The 15,932-nt window shown below is 41.9% G+C and overlaps 1 protein-coding gene and 2 long non-coding RNA genes across 5 annotated transcripts in view; all 3 read left to right on the top strand.

Annotated features, from left to right (window-relative positions):
• LOC311253680 overlaps nt 1–1,464 on the top strand; it is a 36,300-nt gene extending 34,836 nt beyond the window's left edge. For both annotated transcript variants that reach the window (XR_014621794.1, XR_014621795.1), the window contains exon 6: nt 322–1,464. This is a non-coding gene — a long non-coding RNA (uncharacterized lncRNA). The remainder of the gene's footprint in view (nt 1–321) is intronic.
• Nucleotides 1,465–9,844: 8,380 nt separating this feature from the next.
• On the top strand, nt 9,845–12,448 carry LOC311253681. Of its 2 annotated transcripts, none has more exons than XR_014621796.1 (3): nt 9,845–10,595; nt 10,676–10,764; nt 11,810–12,448. It is a non-coding gene; the product is annotated as an uncharacterized lncRNA (long non-coding RNA). The 2 variants fall into 2 exon arrangements; XR_014621797.1 differs by having other exon boundaries at nt 11,842–12,447.
• A 2,216-nt stretch (nt 12,449–14,664) lies between these two features.
• LOC311253686 (uncharacterized protein) lies at nt 14,665–15,518 on the top strand. Its single transcript, XM_084384184.1, has 2 exons — nt 14,665–15,071; nt 15,158–15,518. The coding sequence occupies exons 1-2, from the start codon at nt 15,044–15,046 to the stop codon at nt 15,511–15,513; spliced, it is 384 nt and encodes a 127-aa protein (XP_084240310.1). The 5' UTR covers nt 14,665–15,043; the 3' UTR covers nt 15,514–15,518.
• Nucleotides 15,519–15,932: the final 414 nt, after the last annotated feature.

Here is a 15,932-nt window from a genome sequence, read left to right as displayed (position 1 = left end):
TGACTTGAGACAACACTGCTCCTACCATCCAGCGAGTGGGGGTGCAGTGGAAAGAGAAAATTGCACTTTGAAATCAAAACTTGCAAAGTGTTGTGAAGAAACAGGTCTCTCATGGACTAAAGCCCTGCCGATTGTGCTAATGTACATGAGAATGAGAAAAAGAGCGCGCGCAAATCTAAGTCCCTTTGAAATCCTCCTTGGCAGGCCTCCCGAACTGGGAGTAGGGCCTGTTAATAGACCACTCCCTGAGACCTGTTTCTATGAAAATGATATGTTGCAATATTGCCAGACGTTGTCCTCTGCTTTATCTCAAATCCACAGACTGGTAAAGGACGCCCTTCCTGCTCCGGCCAACCATCCTCTCCACAGCCTTACTCCAGGCGACTACATCGTGATTCGTGACCTCAGGCAAAAACACTGGAGGTCCAAAAAGTGGAGCGGCCCGTTCCAGGTCCTCCTCACCACCCACACTGCCGTCAAAATCGCTGAGAGAGCCACCTGGGCACACGCCAGCCACTGCAGGAAGGTCCCAACTCCACAACACGCTGAGGACCAGGAGTGTTCATAACGCCAGGAAGAGAAGCAGACGGTCACAGTATTGACATACTGTGGGAGGAAACAACTTTCGGAGCGCCGATTGATCAAAGCACTGATTCACCTGTGTGCAACATGGAAAGACGTCAACGTCCGTGGCATCCATTCAGGCAGCCAGGCATGTGCGGTCTCCGAGGCACCTTGTGCTGTCTTGTGGGGATCGCTGTCATCATAGTGGTACCCATATTATGGCCTTCGTCTCATCCCAGCAAAAGTGTCTCACAAAACACTACCACTCACAACAACACTGCACTTCTACACAGAACCAAAAGACACCTGACCTCTGACCCCTATGGACCAGACAGGGCCCCTGAAGAATCTGTGGATGCAGTATGTCAATTATACTGCACGCACAATGACAAACTCATCATGCCTCATCTGTCAAGGCTACACAGCAAACCTGTCACTGGTCAGTCTGCCTGGAAATCCTCATTGTCGCACTGAACCCAAACCAAGAGTGGGTCCCTTTGTAGTGTGTCTGGTGGACTGTTTGCTCACTAGAATATCTACACAACCTCACTGGAGGTACAGCCACTCACTGTTCAAATCTTGCCCTCCGCTGCCCCGTTTCTCAGTTCCTTCACCACCATTACCAGTTGCAGGACAAGTTGAAGTAGCATCGGGTGCTACCTTTATTTGTTTCAACCGCACCTATGGCAGTATCAGTGTTGGACAGACACGTCTTAAATGTGCAAAAACTCATATCCTGTATCCTCCTGACAGCAGCAGGCAAAGAACTAATCGAGGATGGCTCTTATGGTCGGCGCTGGAAGCGTGATGCGTTTGACTATAAGATAGAGCCATACCCAGACATCTACTGGGATTGTGGTAGAATGCGAAAATCTCTACCTGCTAATTGGACTGGTTTGTGTGCAGTAACCGTGTTTGCTTCGCAGGTACACCTGTGGCCGGTTGGAGAATACCATCACTCCCAAAATTACAGGGTGAAACGTTTCTCTAACCCACTTGGCAGTTTTGACAAAACAGTGTACATCGATGCTATAGGGGTGCCTTGTGGTGTCCCTGATGAATTCAAAGCTAGAAATCAGGTTCTTGCAGGCTTTGAAACAGCTTTTTGCTGGTGGTGTACACTGAATAAAAATGTGGACTGGATTAATTACATCTATTACAACCAACAGAGGTTCATAACTACACACATGATGCCCTCACTGGACTAGCTGAGCAGATGTCAGCAACATCTCTGATGTCTTGGCAAAACAGAATGGCGCTTGACATGCTGCTGGCTGACAAGGGGGGCGTCTGTGTAATGTTTGGTGACTCTTGCTGTACTTTCATTCCCAATAACACAGCCCCAGACGGATCTGTCGCCCAGGCTCTTGAGAGACTGAGGTCTCTTCGTGGAGAACTTTCTGGTATTAACAGCACCTTTGGCTGGTTTGATACAATGTTTGGTAAATGGAAAGCACTGATCTTGTCTCTGCTCACTGGGCTCATTGTAGCATTAACTCTCATGGGACCAGGGCCGCCCCTGGCCAAATTGGGGCCCTAAGCAGAGTTTTATTTTGAGGCCCCCCCCCCCATTACAACATGACTCTTTCAACAATGGAACAAGCCTTTTACAGATGCACACGTCTGCATTTTCTGGATGCAAAGTCATCAATGAGGTCATCATATGACAGCTGCTGTGCCACTTCTGAGTTGATGCTTATGATAGCCAGGCCACTAAAGCGTTCTTGCGCCATTGATGAGCTTCAGTTTTTGCTCAGCAAAGGCAACTGTAACAGGGAGAGTTCCTGCAATGGTGCTAGCCTCCTCACAAAGATTAAAATGCAATTAATGCAAATACGACTACAACTAATAATAATATGCATTATGATTTGATTTGATGATATTTCTATATTTAAATATTTTTTATATACTTATTTATACATTTAGTAATTAGGTTCTATATTCACACTGCTGTTTGCTGCTGCAACGCTTTAAATTTCTCCATTGTGGGTCAAATAAAGGATTATCTTAATTTATCTTATTTTATTTTATCTTATATGACTGTTATGAATTAAATTCACCAAGAGATGGCGATATTTTACCTCCATAAAAACAGCCCAAAACTTCTACTGATAGCATAGATTGATAGGCTATAAACCTGAGCCAACATACGACCACCAACTGGTCAATTAACCGCTCCTTTTTCAACAGAGGTGAATGTATATGCAGTTAACAAGACATTCAATAAATGATAATCAGGGCCGCTGGAAAATTTGATCTCCAGTCCACATCTAGACAGAATTATCCTCTCTTCTGTCTCATGATTAGCAGGCTAGCAGCTGGGGTGTTTATGCCACAAAGTTTGCTTTTTTATTTCAACAACATACCCACCTTCAAGTGAAGCACGAGCCTCCTCTTGTTTTCACTTTGTCTTTCTTTTGCTTGCTCCTGATTCATGTTGCCGTTTAGAGGCCATCTCTCCACCTGCATCCAACTGCCTGTTGGCGCATCTGACCGCTGATTGGTCAGATATTGCGTGCTGTCAGTTGTTGCGGCAACGTGTGCGGTGTCAGATTACTCGTCTCTTTTTTTTCTCTCCTGCCTCGGACTGACTTGGTGCTCTACGCGCGCCTCACGGCAGCGATGCGCATCCTTTGCGCATTTGCAGAGAAAGCGTCCCCTTGCGCAAAATGGGCCCCCCCCACGGATCGTGGGGCCCTACGCACAGCGCGTGTTCTGCGTTTAGGGAGGGGCAGCGCTGCATGGGACTGTGTGGTTGTTGCATCATTCCTTGCATTTTTTTTTTTAATTTATTTATTTAGCACAAACAATATCATATAAAGAAAAAAACCAACATGAACAATCAACATGACAGGGATGTGCAAAGGGGAGGTATGAAACCCAAAAGGGCTTATATGAAAACCTCACCCACATATTCAAAGATCAAATTTAATACAGTTTAAAAACAATAACATAGGAAAATAATTAAACAATAATGAAAAATAAGTAGAAAAGTAAGTGATTAAACAGTAAATGTAAGGAAGTAAGGGGAAAAAATACATACATAAATGAATAATACAAAACAGAAATAATGAATGAGATGATAAGGAAAGAATAAGAAGTGTGAGAGAGAGAGAGAGACGAAGGAAAATCATGACAATAATTGTCTTATGTTTGATGGTACATGGTTTGACTGATTAGGTACTTTTTGAGAGCCTTTTTAAATGACGATAAATGAATAATTTTTTTCAGATTGTCGGGTAGCTGATTCCAGAGACGTAATTGCATTAGAGTCTTAATTGTTGGAGCCATAGATAGGTCCATCTCAACGTCAACTGGAATGGCATCACTTGAACCACCTCCATATTCAGAAGATAATTCCCTTGATCTGTTCCCTCACCCTGGTTGGTCCCCTCCTCCTTATCCTGACTCTGACGATGAAGACGTGTAAGGTGTGGTGAGTTGAAAGAACACACAGAGACTAATGAAGTCACTGTGTGTGATATCAGTATTATTTTTCTCAAGCTTATACTATTATGAAAAGTTTTGACATTTAGTAACAAGTTCACTAATCATTTTTTCTCAAATGTTTACAGCTATACTTTTATGATTATTGTTTACTCATTTCTAGTCATAAAATATGTGATGAATAAAGATCAGGGATTTGCAGCAGAAGACGACATCATACTACCTTGTGCTCGTGCTAGTAACCTCTCCAAGGTAGTGGCCCCCTCTACGCTTGCAAAACGCAGGGGCTGGAGAGGAGCAAGCCTGCGTCCCTGAATCTATTTTAGCATAATAAATTGAAAAATATTCTTTAAGACACATAGATGATTAAGATGTGTTGGTCTATTTTATTAGTTGATGTTTGCTTAAGAATCAAATATATGCAGTGTTCTATATTTTTGTTAGAAATAATCACATGACATGATCAGTAATTCACATGTGTTTTGCCTCCTCCCAGCTTGCAATGAATACTAGTAATGTCTATGTTCCACAAAAACAGCTATTATTGATTTTCAACTATACAATATGTGATAACTTAAATTGAATCCAGAGTGAATTTTTAAGTTTGATGTCTAGTGTGTAGTTTGTATATACTTAAAGTGATCCATAAATGATCAAAAGGGAGGAGTGTAATGGGAAATTGTATTACTATACCATGTTTATTCATTATTATGTCTTACATTGTCTTCACTGTGTTCTTCCCACATCCTTGAATGTTTGTACTGTCTGCACAAAGAGAGATATGTGCTTCTTGTTATGGGAACGGAGCCTGGTACAGACATGAGAAGGACACAGTGTAGGAGATACACTAGTAAAAATTGTAATTTATTAATCAGGGGCGATTAATAAAACACTCGTTAATGGGGCACCACCTCCGATGTTTTGTCTATTTGAATAATCCGGAGGTAATTAATCAAATCCGACTAAACAAGGTTAACTTGTATCAATTCTAATCAATTTTAAATCAATTTATTCAATTTATTCAATCTCATAAATGAAGTAGTGAATTCTACACAGTTTCCATCGGTTCTCCACATTAAAAACAAACCTGCACAGACAACGACATACGGTTAAATAGGTTTATTGACTAAATAATTCAGATTAAATAAATGAAATGGCAATTTAAATGAATAGCAACAGGTAACAGGAAATGTGGAATAACTAAGTAATGGGTTATTAGTGGAATATGGGCTGATGGTGAGATCACGAGTTAGGTTGAAGCATTTAAATATTACGAGAGTAATTTTAATACTAACAAATCCTAACCAAATTTTCTCTTAAACTAAAAGATCATAACCCTAAGACACCACTCATTTATCATGTGTGAATCCAGCTGTTATGGGTGATGGAGAGCCTACTTTCTTAGCAGAGTGGCGGAGTCAGCGACGGAGGGTTTCGCTCCAGTGGTTTGCGACTCTAGCCGGAAGTCCCGGTCCAATGGCCGAGTGTCAGCTCATCCGGTATCAGCCGGTTGGGGACCACGGTCCGATGTCTTAGGAAGAGTGTGGCTGGTCCAGTACCGAGCCGGTGACGATTCTGGCTCACTGCCCAGCGGGGAGTTACCGCTTGAGAGCGTGCTGTCTTTCACAGGAACTCACTAAAACTAAACTATAGTTTTAAACGTTTCAAAACCGTGCTTCACCTTTCACAGAATCTCACCATGGCTCAATAGATGAACTTTGTCTATCATGAAAAAGGATTATGTCATGATTAAAAATCACTGAACAATTAAAGGAAATTAAAACAGGATCAAAATAAAAACACACTTGAATATACCGTAGAACTAGTAGAATTGATCACTTATACTTATTCCTCCTGGTTCTAGCTTAATACTTGTTAAAACAAAACATATCAGAAACATTTACTGGTTATCAAGGAACTTATTACACAAAAGATCTCCTGAAGGTCTGTCCCAATCGTACCAGGGCTTATCATCAGGAGGTGCTGTGGTTTCACCGAACACAGGACACATTAAACATTAAACTTGATTTTAATCAAATTTCATCACAGAGACACGGGGAAAAGTTATCAACTTCTTTAGCTGTTTCTTAATCTGTTAACATTAAGAGCATAAGTTCCTGGTTTAATGACAGTTAGAACTTGCTTAAAATCTGGATGAGTGCAGAAACCATTATAGGTTGGAATGTGTGATAAGAGAGGCATAGTCCTAAACCATTTGGGCAGGAGGGCTAGGAAAACAGAGGAGAGGCCCAGAGTGCTTTTACTCTGGAGGGTGTACTTGATAATTCTTGTCACAAGAAGACAAGAAGACACAGAACATCAGAGTCGTTACCTAATTTACAATTGCAAAGAAATAAGTTATAACACATGATTATGACAGTTCTTCTGTTCCTCTTCATCTCTGAAAGGAGATTCATTTGATGATGAACTCGACCGACCTGAGAGAAAGGAGTTTTCATTTTGAGTGGGGGAAGAGGGCAAAAAGGGTTATTCAAGCTGTAAATAAGGAAGAGGGGTTTTTCCTGTGATGCGTCAATCTGACGGTTTCATTGGAAGCAAAACAAGTCAGGTGAAGAGGTGAGAGACTTCATAGCGTGTCTTTCCTGAAAACAGTCAGCTTGCAGATGAGAGGAGTAATTAATGCAAGAGCAGAACCTCAACGGAATGTAGAGGCGATGGACATGTGTTCCTACAACAGGGCGTTCCTTTCCTTTAACAAAAAGGGTTCTCAACTGTCTCATCTTGTTCTTCTTTCTGCAGACCGCATGCCACTCTGTTGACTGATGAACCTTCTTTATAAAGAATAAAATCCTTAAAAGACAACTGGTATTTCTTACAAGTTTGTTTCAGATATCTCACAAATAAGACAAATTTCCACAACAAGCCCAACAGAGGATGTTCTTCCTGCGGCAGCTGAAGAAGTTCAACCTGCCAAAGACGATGATGGTGCACTTCTACACTCCATCACCGTCTGGTACGCTGCTGCCACTGCTAAGGACAAGAGCAGACTACAGTGTATCATACGCTCTGTCGAGAAGGTGATTGGCTGCAACCTTCCATCCCTTCAAGACCTGCACAGCTCCAGGGCTCTGAGGCGTGCAGGTAGGATTGTGGCCGACCCCTCCCATCCCGGTCACAGACTATTTGACACTCTACCCTCTGGCAGGAGGCTGCGGTCCATCAGGACCAAAACCGCCCGCCACATGAACAGTTTTTTCCCCTCTGCAGTTGGGATCCTCAACAAGTCCCGGGTCCCCCACCCCTACTGACACTGACACTGACTCTTTCACTCCTGCACTCAAACCCACCTCTGCCCTTGAATCTTTGCATTACATTAATGCAGAATTTGTACATCCTGTATTTTTAATATCTTCTATATTTTATCTTCCGTCTTTATTTATCAGCCATCCCACACTTTTTGCCTCTGTGTGTTGATAGCGTTTATATTGTATATATTGTATATGTTATAGTCACTGTTTGTTTGTTTATTGTTTATTGTCTTCAATGCATGCACCTTATTCACCAAGAAAAATTCCTTGTCTGTGTAAAATCCCTCTTGGCAATAAATCTGTTTCTGATTCTGATTATTATGAATGCAGAATTGACTTCAACATAACACTGTAATGTATCTTATATTAGCGACAGGGGGTTGTAACTGCATGTGTTGGCATGTGTTGAAAGGCGTGCAAGATTACAAATTGTTATGTGTATGTGGATGGATTAGTATTTTGCACTGCATTGCTTTAGGCTCAAGTTCACATAGAATTGTTACGTTTATGAAATAAGAAAAAGTTTGGGAAATACTTCATACTTCAAGTCTCATGTGCTGATCAGAGTTGTGATTAAAAATAAGGGCGGGCCCCAGATGATTTCCAAATACAAATAGGGTCGCGTCATTCTTAAAGTAGGGAATGACTACACTCCCATTAAGTGTAATTGTTGTTTTTGTACACTTTTGTGCAGTTATGGTTACACATACCCTTTTTCCACCCTCCCACTGTTGTATTTCGTTTGTTATTCATTTGACATAAAAGAGAAAAACACACAGTAAACCATGCAGTGAAAAGCTGACAGCCCTATGCCAAACACATACTTTATATGACTTGTTAATATGGATTCAAATGGGCAAGCTGAATCATCAAGATACACATTTTGTAAACAACCCTAACCTGAAGCTGCACTTGTACTACTGGGATTGCTTTGAGTGTTGCTGTATATAATCTGAAACCATAGACAGCTGTTCTTGATCACGAAGACAAAGATCACAAACAACAAAGCATCAGGGTACTGTCAGTCCAATGGCCATTGTTCTCGAACATTTTTCAAAACAATTGAAGCACCCAGCCTTTACACCCACTGACTCATCCTCAGCATTTTTTTAATGTACCACAGTAATTTAATTTTTTTTAATGTAAAGTATACACTTACTTACTGGACAAAAAATTATGAGGTGCACACTCCACAGTAAACTGCACCCCAATAGACCCTAAAAATTGCTTCTTTTTTTCTTTAATGCCACCTAAAGATGTGCACTGAGCTCAAAACTCATATCTGCGTATTTTGTTGTAGCCACACAGATATTGGCCGCGTTTCCCAGATACCATAATTCTTAAGGACTTAAGAAGGCTTGTAAATGACCTTTAATATGAGCATAGTATTTCTATAAATGTGTTTTTATGTTTACTTATTAACATTCTTTAAAGCCAGGCTTTTATTTTTTATATATTAAGCAGACGTTACATTCAGTGCTTTTATTTTGAAAGCGTCTCGCCGAGGCCTCGTACACATCCGGTGCTTCGGACTTTACCTGCAGTAGGAAAAGTGTGTCTGCAAGGCTAAGAGTTTGTCTTCAATGCTAAAGTGTGCCTAACTCACATGAAACGCCCTAGCACCTGGCTAATAAGGGGCACAAGGTTTGTTTTGTTACCTTTTCATGCCATATTTATGTCCGGCTCGAGTTTGGTTGCCGTGGATATTTTCATGTATAGAACGTGTTGTGGTTAACGGTAGCTACTATTAGCAACGGCCAAGCTGTCGTGTCGGTCTGTATTGGAAATGAGATGAAGCTATAAGCTAACTCGTAGGTTGATTTATTAATGCAACAGGATGTATTTTGTCTGTTTTATGTGAGGTCTGCTAAGGTTAAAAACTGTTTATTGAGTTAGAAACGAACGGTTAAAAATGCTAATTTCATGTTAAATATTGTTTTATATTTCACTCTGTGGGAGGTTGTCCTTCAGTTAAAATGTGAATTTTCCTTCATGATTGTTACATCAATCGTAGCAGTTAAAATATATATTTAAATTCATGGAGTAAAACCTGTGAGTCTACAATGAGTTTATTAAAATAGATAAAAGGAGAGTCAACTTACATGATTGTTTATGGGATAAAAGCAGTTAAAAGTAATTTCATTTAAAGGTAACTGTATTTTGTTTTCTTCTTTCATAGCTCTTACGGTGTGTTTACATTGAATATGGTCCAAGGAGTAAATCATTGTGAACCATAAGTTTGAGAGTTCGACCATCATTTAGCCGGGGATGCTACAAGGCTCTTAAGAAGGGTTCGGCTAAGAAGGAGCGCTAATACACGGGTGTTTCCCAGACGCGTTCTGAACTGCCTTCTTAGGAGAACCTTAAGATCAAGCAAAAGAAGCTCTTAGTGGGAGCTGTCCACCGCAGTGGTGCTGAAACTGAATCAATCGATGCCAGGCAAATTGATCACCCACCTCTTTAACAGCACAAAAGTCACACACAGCGCCCCGTGGTCCCCCCACACAGTGCAATTAGGTTACGCATGTATCGTGTGTGTGTGTGTGTGTGTGTGTGTGGGGGGGGGGGGGCGTTTGTGTGTGTGTGCCAACAGGTGTATCCAAGTAGTAATCAAGCCCATTAGCGCATATATACCCCCGTGGATATAGCCACACACATGTGAGAATGGAAGAAACTGGCAGCAAAAGAAACAAGCGGGCACCGTCGTTTACCGCGGAGGAGATGGGCATCTTAGTGGACGAGGTCTGGCAGCACTGTGATGTTTTATTCGGGGGAACAAGGGGCAAAAAGAACATCACAGTGAAGAGCAGTGTTTGGCAGACCATAGCCGAAAAGATCTCCCCCTCCAGCCCATGTGGCCTGCGTGAAAGTCCTCTCCATCATCGAGAAGACGGCCTCTGAATGCATTAGTGGGGGCATCGATGTTCAGGGGGACGAGGGGCTCTCAGAAAGTGAGGATGAAGAGGAGCCATCCGGGAGCGGAGCAGGGGTGTGCCCGCCCCCAGGAGAGGACGACCCCCCACAACAGTGCCCTGTCCCTGCGCGCCAACCAGCAGGGCCTGCTGTCTGCATGCGGGGAGGCTTAACAGGGCAGCCCACAATAACGACCTGCGCCTGCAGCGAGATGCTGGTGGAGAAGCTGGTGGTGCTGCGGGGGATAGAGGGCCGACTCGAAAGGACAAACTGCCCTGCAGGAAGAGATGGTCCGGATAAAGCAGGAGAGGTTGGAGCTGCACCGGAGACAGCTGGCGCTTGCCGAGGCACAGTTCAACCGTCCCTCCATCTCGGTTCCAATCATCCTTCCCCAGGATTCAGGTACGGGGCATTTCTATTTTGTATCTGCATTATGCAATGTATCCTGTTCAATTTTACTAATCAATCTTCCTTCATTGCAGGTGATGCAGACGCCCAGTAAAGACAGTGCGGAGCCATAATGCTATCCGCAGCTCGAACATCTGCATCCCAGCTGACTTTGCTATCATTAGTAAGAGGATTTAGTAAATCTAACGCTGGGATTCAAAGGAAAATATCTGTGAATGAATGTTTAATTTTCATAGTTTTGGGGGACCATTTCGATAAATTATAATAGTCTAAATAATATAATATAATATAATATAATAGTAGTGACCAAAATAATTTTTGAAATTAGCGCTAGCTAAAAGTAAATAAAGATATTTTACTGATACTTTTCTAAGTTTGATATATTCCAGGTATGTTGTGCCGTTGTCACTACTAGTGAGTCAAATACAGCAGCCTGGTCAGTTGTCCTATGCTTCTGAGTACGACACTGTAGTTACCCCTCTATCCCATTGTACAGTGATTCCCGAAGTGTGGGCAGCAGCAGGCTGTGGCCCCTGGTGGGCTGTGAAGGTAATTCACAGTAAATAAATATGGTTTAAAAAACAAAAACACACAATAAAACTAAAATCACAGGATCGTGACAAGAAATTTCATTAACAGTCTGATGATTGCCTTAATAGATGTGTTCAAAATACACAAATCACAATTTCCCTCAAGATACAGTCAAGGACACCGTCTGTCCGCAGACCCTTGATTTGGATAATGAAAAACTCCCAGCTTTGAATTTACAACTGACAATGTAAGAGCTATTTGAGAAGGTGGTTACATGCTAAAGTTGATACACAAACAATTACCTTACCAACATACAGTAGGCTAGCAAGGGATATTGAGCGGTAGGATAGCAGATAGGGATGCTGATTATCAATCACTGATCGAAACACCGTTAAGAATTTTTTGTCGTATTTAGTTTATTTTTCATGTAACTTGGTGTATACCTTGTCTGTTCCTTTAACTCATAATGTAGCCTTATGTTGGGACCCACAGATGAAGTCATTCATTGTGGATTTCAAAATGGACTCTGAACTGAACTCTGAACCCAGAATTCCCCATTCTTCACACCTAGGTGCAATATTTAGCTTTGAGCTACTATTGGTCAGGGTGACAAACCCCCCTCTGATCAGAGAGTCAAAACTCCAGCGCCTTCCTTTGTTCTCTCTCTTCTCCTCAAGCCTCTCCACTCCTTTGACTTCTTATCCTCAAGGGCTCCTCTCCATCTCCCCCCCACCGGGCTGCCTGCCCTCAAGATCTCTTCTTCCGGGCTTAACAGCTGCGGAGAGCTGCAAGCTTCATTTGCAGCAGGCCCAAAGAACTTCTCCTCACTGCAGCGGCACGAGGTCCTGCCAGTATTCCTGATCAGTTAGCACCAGCAGCTGCGACACAAAGCTTGCCAGCTAACTTCACCATCTGAGGAACACCAAGCAGGTTAGCACTGAGCTGCTACCCTCGCAAAGGACAGGAGCGAACCTTTTCCTCCTCTGCTGACTTTCATCGGTCCTTGCACAGCAAGAACAGCATTCATTGGAATCCCAACGTTCTCCTGCAACCACCAACACCTTTTCTTCAAAGACTGGTAACATTGAACTGGGCTTAGATAGCATAGCATAGCACGGCTAAGCACAGGACTTTAAACTCTGATTGATGTAATGCATGTGTGTTCAATTTATGTGTGTCCACTGTGAGTGTTATTGTAATCTCAGGTCAGGTTATTGGTAGTTTGCTTTCCTAGACGGCTAATTCTACATTAGTCGATTGATGCTTCACACAGACTCAGGGTCTTTGCATGCAACTAACCATCTTCTATGGCTACCTGGCATCCCGTCACACACACACACACACACACACACACACACACACACACTCACACACACTCCTTGAGCCTGGAGCATATCCCACCCACATGTGATATCAGTGACCACCATTGTTTCTTTGTTCTGCCAGACACACACTCTCACACACACACACACACACACACACACACACATACACACACAAACCTGTATATAGTACATGGAAGTTAGTGTGTTTCATCTTTGTAAATAAAAGACTTTTGAACCCACATGTTGTCTATTTAATATTGTACAAGAGTGATTGTTGCCAACCTCTACTTTGTCAAGAGCTCCAAAATCCTTCAACCATTACTAGCTGTTATGGTAATTGGTTGTAGTTATTAAGTTAATTATTAATCAGAGTTACAAACAGTTTAGTACCTTTTCTGAGACTGATTTGGTGAATTGGCTTTTTTTCCCCTTCTTCAAGGGTGGTGCCCCGAGGTGATCTAATGTAAATTGGATTAGTAATCATAATTTATAATTATCCCTGATAATCATTAATTATTATTGATAGCCAAATTTAACCCCAAACTCCCTATTACTGTTGCATGAAGCACTACATTATGGTGCCTCGTGTGTTGTGAGCACAACACTTATGAACATTGTTTTATGGAAAACACTTTAAACATATTTCATATATTATTAATGATTAATTGATAATCAGCAAAGTATCAATTAAAGAAATTGTTTAAAATGTACATCCCTAGTAGCAGATACTAAGAGCAGTGTACTTCATTATTAACAGTTTTGTTGTAACATTCTTTTCTAACAGACTATGAGCGTTTCTCAATACCAAGAATGCAAAGAACGGACTTGTGTTCTTGAGGAGAATGTTCTTGCTAGTCGTTCTCCGAAGAATGAACTCCGGAGATCACAAGAATACAGAATGCTCCGTTTTCAGTTTTGAGACGATGCGTTCTTGTGGTGCCAGATGCAGCCTGCACTGATTAAACAGCTGGGCGTTATCATCCAAAACAAGTGCTCTCTCTCTCTCTCTCTCTCTCTCTCTCTCTCTCCTGTGTATGTGACATGTAAATAAATAAATACACACGTACATAAAGCAGCAACAACCTTCATTCGTTGTACATAAGTATGTTATTTATTTTATTTTTAAGTGCTTCTCAATCTCACGAGCCAACAGCGGGAAAAAAACCCCGCGAAAAGGCTGTTGTTTGTAGATGATCGCCATTGTGGATTTGTGGATTGTGTAGTTAGTAGAGTATTACCACCGTTAAATATGGACCGGCAAGTGTTGCTAGCTGTCGCGGTCGGTATTCTTTACTGGGAGGCTGAGGAGGAAGCTGCTGAGCTGAGGGGGCGTCTTCAGCGGAGGAGAGCCAGGATGAGGAGGAGGAGTCTGGAGAGACCTCGCGCTATCCTAGCCTTTGCTGGATTCGTAAGTTATCTTTTCTTCGGGAGCACTTGGTTTTCCATTCATATTAAAGTTAACAAAATAAATATGGTACGGTTTAGAAGTATTATTATAAATATTAATGTATGAAACAGGATTAACAGGGTCCGCCCCAAACTGTTTAGTAATAGTAACGCTATAGACCCACCCCTTTCATTCATACATTTCCTACTATGCTACTATACTTGATATGTGATACCTAGCACCACCTACTGGTGAAATCATGGGGGGACCCAACAATTACAGGTGAAATAGAGGAGCATATTAAGTTGTATAATTTCTTTATTTCTGATATCTGATACAAGTCTGATAAGTCTTGTGTAATGAATCAAGTGAAGCTCATTTGTATAGAACACAAAACATACATTAAGTTTCATGAGAGAACTATAAATACATTTTTACAGCATGTGTTTAAATTCATCAGTCTATTCAAATATTCATAGTTGATAGTTAAAAGCAAGTCATTAATAAATAAATAAATACATTCAAATATTATTTCATAAAGTAATAAATAAATAAATAAATTCAAATATTATTTCATAGTTTTACTAATTAAAAAATATTTTTTATTTTACTACAGGATCATTCTCCTCGAATGTATGCACAAGTTAACAACACTGTGCCCATCCTCTGCGCCTTCTTCTCTGAGGAGGCTGACCTCAAACCAGCCTTCAGGCTGTCAAGGGAGACCATCAATCTGTTGGTCCAGATGTTGCCCCGGCTAAAGCCACATGGCTGGAGCCACGAAATTGAGGTGGCTGTCTCTCTTTACTGGCTGGCATGTGGCACTTCCTACAGGGTCACGGCAGACATATTTGGAGGCCATGATGGGCATCCTCCACAAGGCTATCCATTTCCCCAAGCCTGAGGAGATGGAGGAGGTGGGAGCAGGTTTTGCTCGGCTGGCTGGGCATGAGGCTTTTCCGGCGTGCAGTTGGAGCCATAGATGGATGCCACATCCGGCTTGTCCCACCTGCGGAGCAGAAGAAGAGCAACAGGGGATTTTTGCATTTTTGGATGTTTACATCGGCAACACGGGGTCAGTCCACGATGCCCTTGTCCTCCAGAGGTCTCCTATGTACAAACAGTCCCTCTACTCACCAGCTGGCTTCTTCCTCCTGTGAGACGGGGGGTACCCTTGCCTGCAGCATCCGGTGGCCCTCATGACTCCCTACCGTCAACCTGTAGCAGGTGAGAGAATAAATTATTTATTACAGTTGTTACTTTGAATTTGAATTCCTGGATGTATTCTACATTACCTGTATTTTAATCAACAGGCCAAGTTGAGGCCCGTTTCAACAGGCATCACGCCAAGGCCCGCAACATTATTGAGCGCACCTTCGGGTTGCTCAAAACCCGCTGGAGAGCCATCTTCCTCCGGGCTTTGGAGATCCGGGCTCTGTTCGCCCCCAAGGTTGTTGGAGCATGCTGCATCCTCCACAACCTTTGCCTGTTAGCTGGTGACATCCAGGAAGAGGAGGAGGCAGAGGAGGATGACTGGGAGGATGAGGAAGCTGGGGGGAATGCTGCCCAAGGTCAGGAGCTGTCGGGAGTCAATCTCAGAGGCAGACTTGCTGCCGAAGAGTCTGCCCCTCAAGAGCTCCCGGCATTTCTGAGGGAGCATGATTACTAAAGAAAAACCCCAAATTCATAATCAGTTCAATAATTATTGTAATTTTAATTAATGTTAATTGTAAATATTGTTTTGCTGATTAATTAAACATATAACAATGGTTAATTGTAAATATTGTTTTGTTGATTAATTAAACATATAACAGTTAGTTAAACATATAACAATGGTTAATTGTAAATATTGTTTTGTTGATTAATTAAAAATGATTGTATAGTTTATCTCAATTAAAAATGATTATATTATGTGTATAGTTAAACATATAACAATGGTTTGAAAAAACACCTGTAAGTAAAGTCAACCTCCCAATCAGATTTCAGTTTCAGAAGCGTTTGTTGTGACCACCGTTACAAGCCTTGGTGCCTCGATTTGTCTAGGAAGACGTTTTACCTCTCATCCAAGAGGCTTCATCAGTTCATGTT

The sequence above is a fragment of the Pagrus pagrus genome (assembly GCF_965226575.1).
Source record: "Pagrus pagrus genome assembly, contig: HAP1_SCAFFOLD_32, whole genome shotgun sequence".
NCBI lineage: Eukaryota > Metazoa > Chordata > Actinopteri > Spariformes > Sparidae > Pagrus > Pagrus pagrus.
Note: the sequence above shows the minus strand (reverse complement) of the source record. Positions and strands in the feature narration are given on the sequence as shown.

Coding starts and splice junctions, on each gene's coding strand:
- LOC311253686 (XM_084384184.1), top strand. CDS start 15,044: ATGACTCCCTACCGTCAACCTGTAGCAG. Junction 15,072..15,157: donor CTACCGTCAACCTGTAGCAG/GTGAGAGAATAA, acceptor TTTAATCAACAG/GCCAAGTTGAGGCCCGTTTC.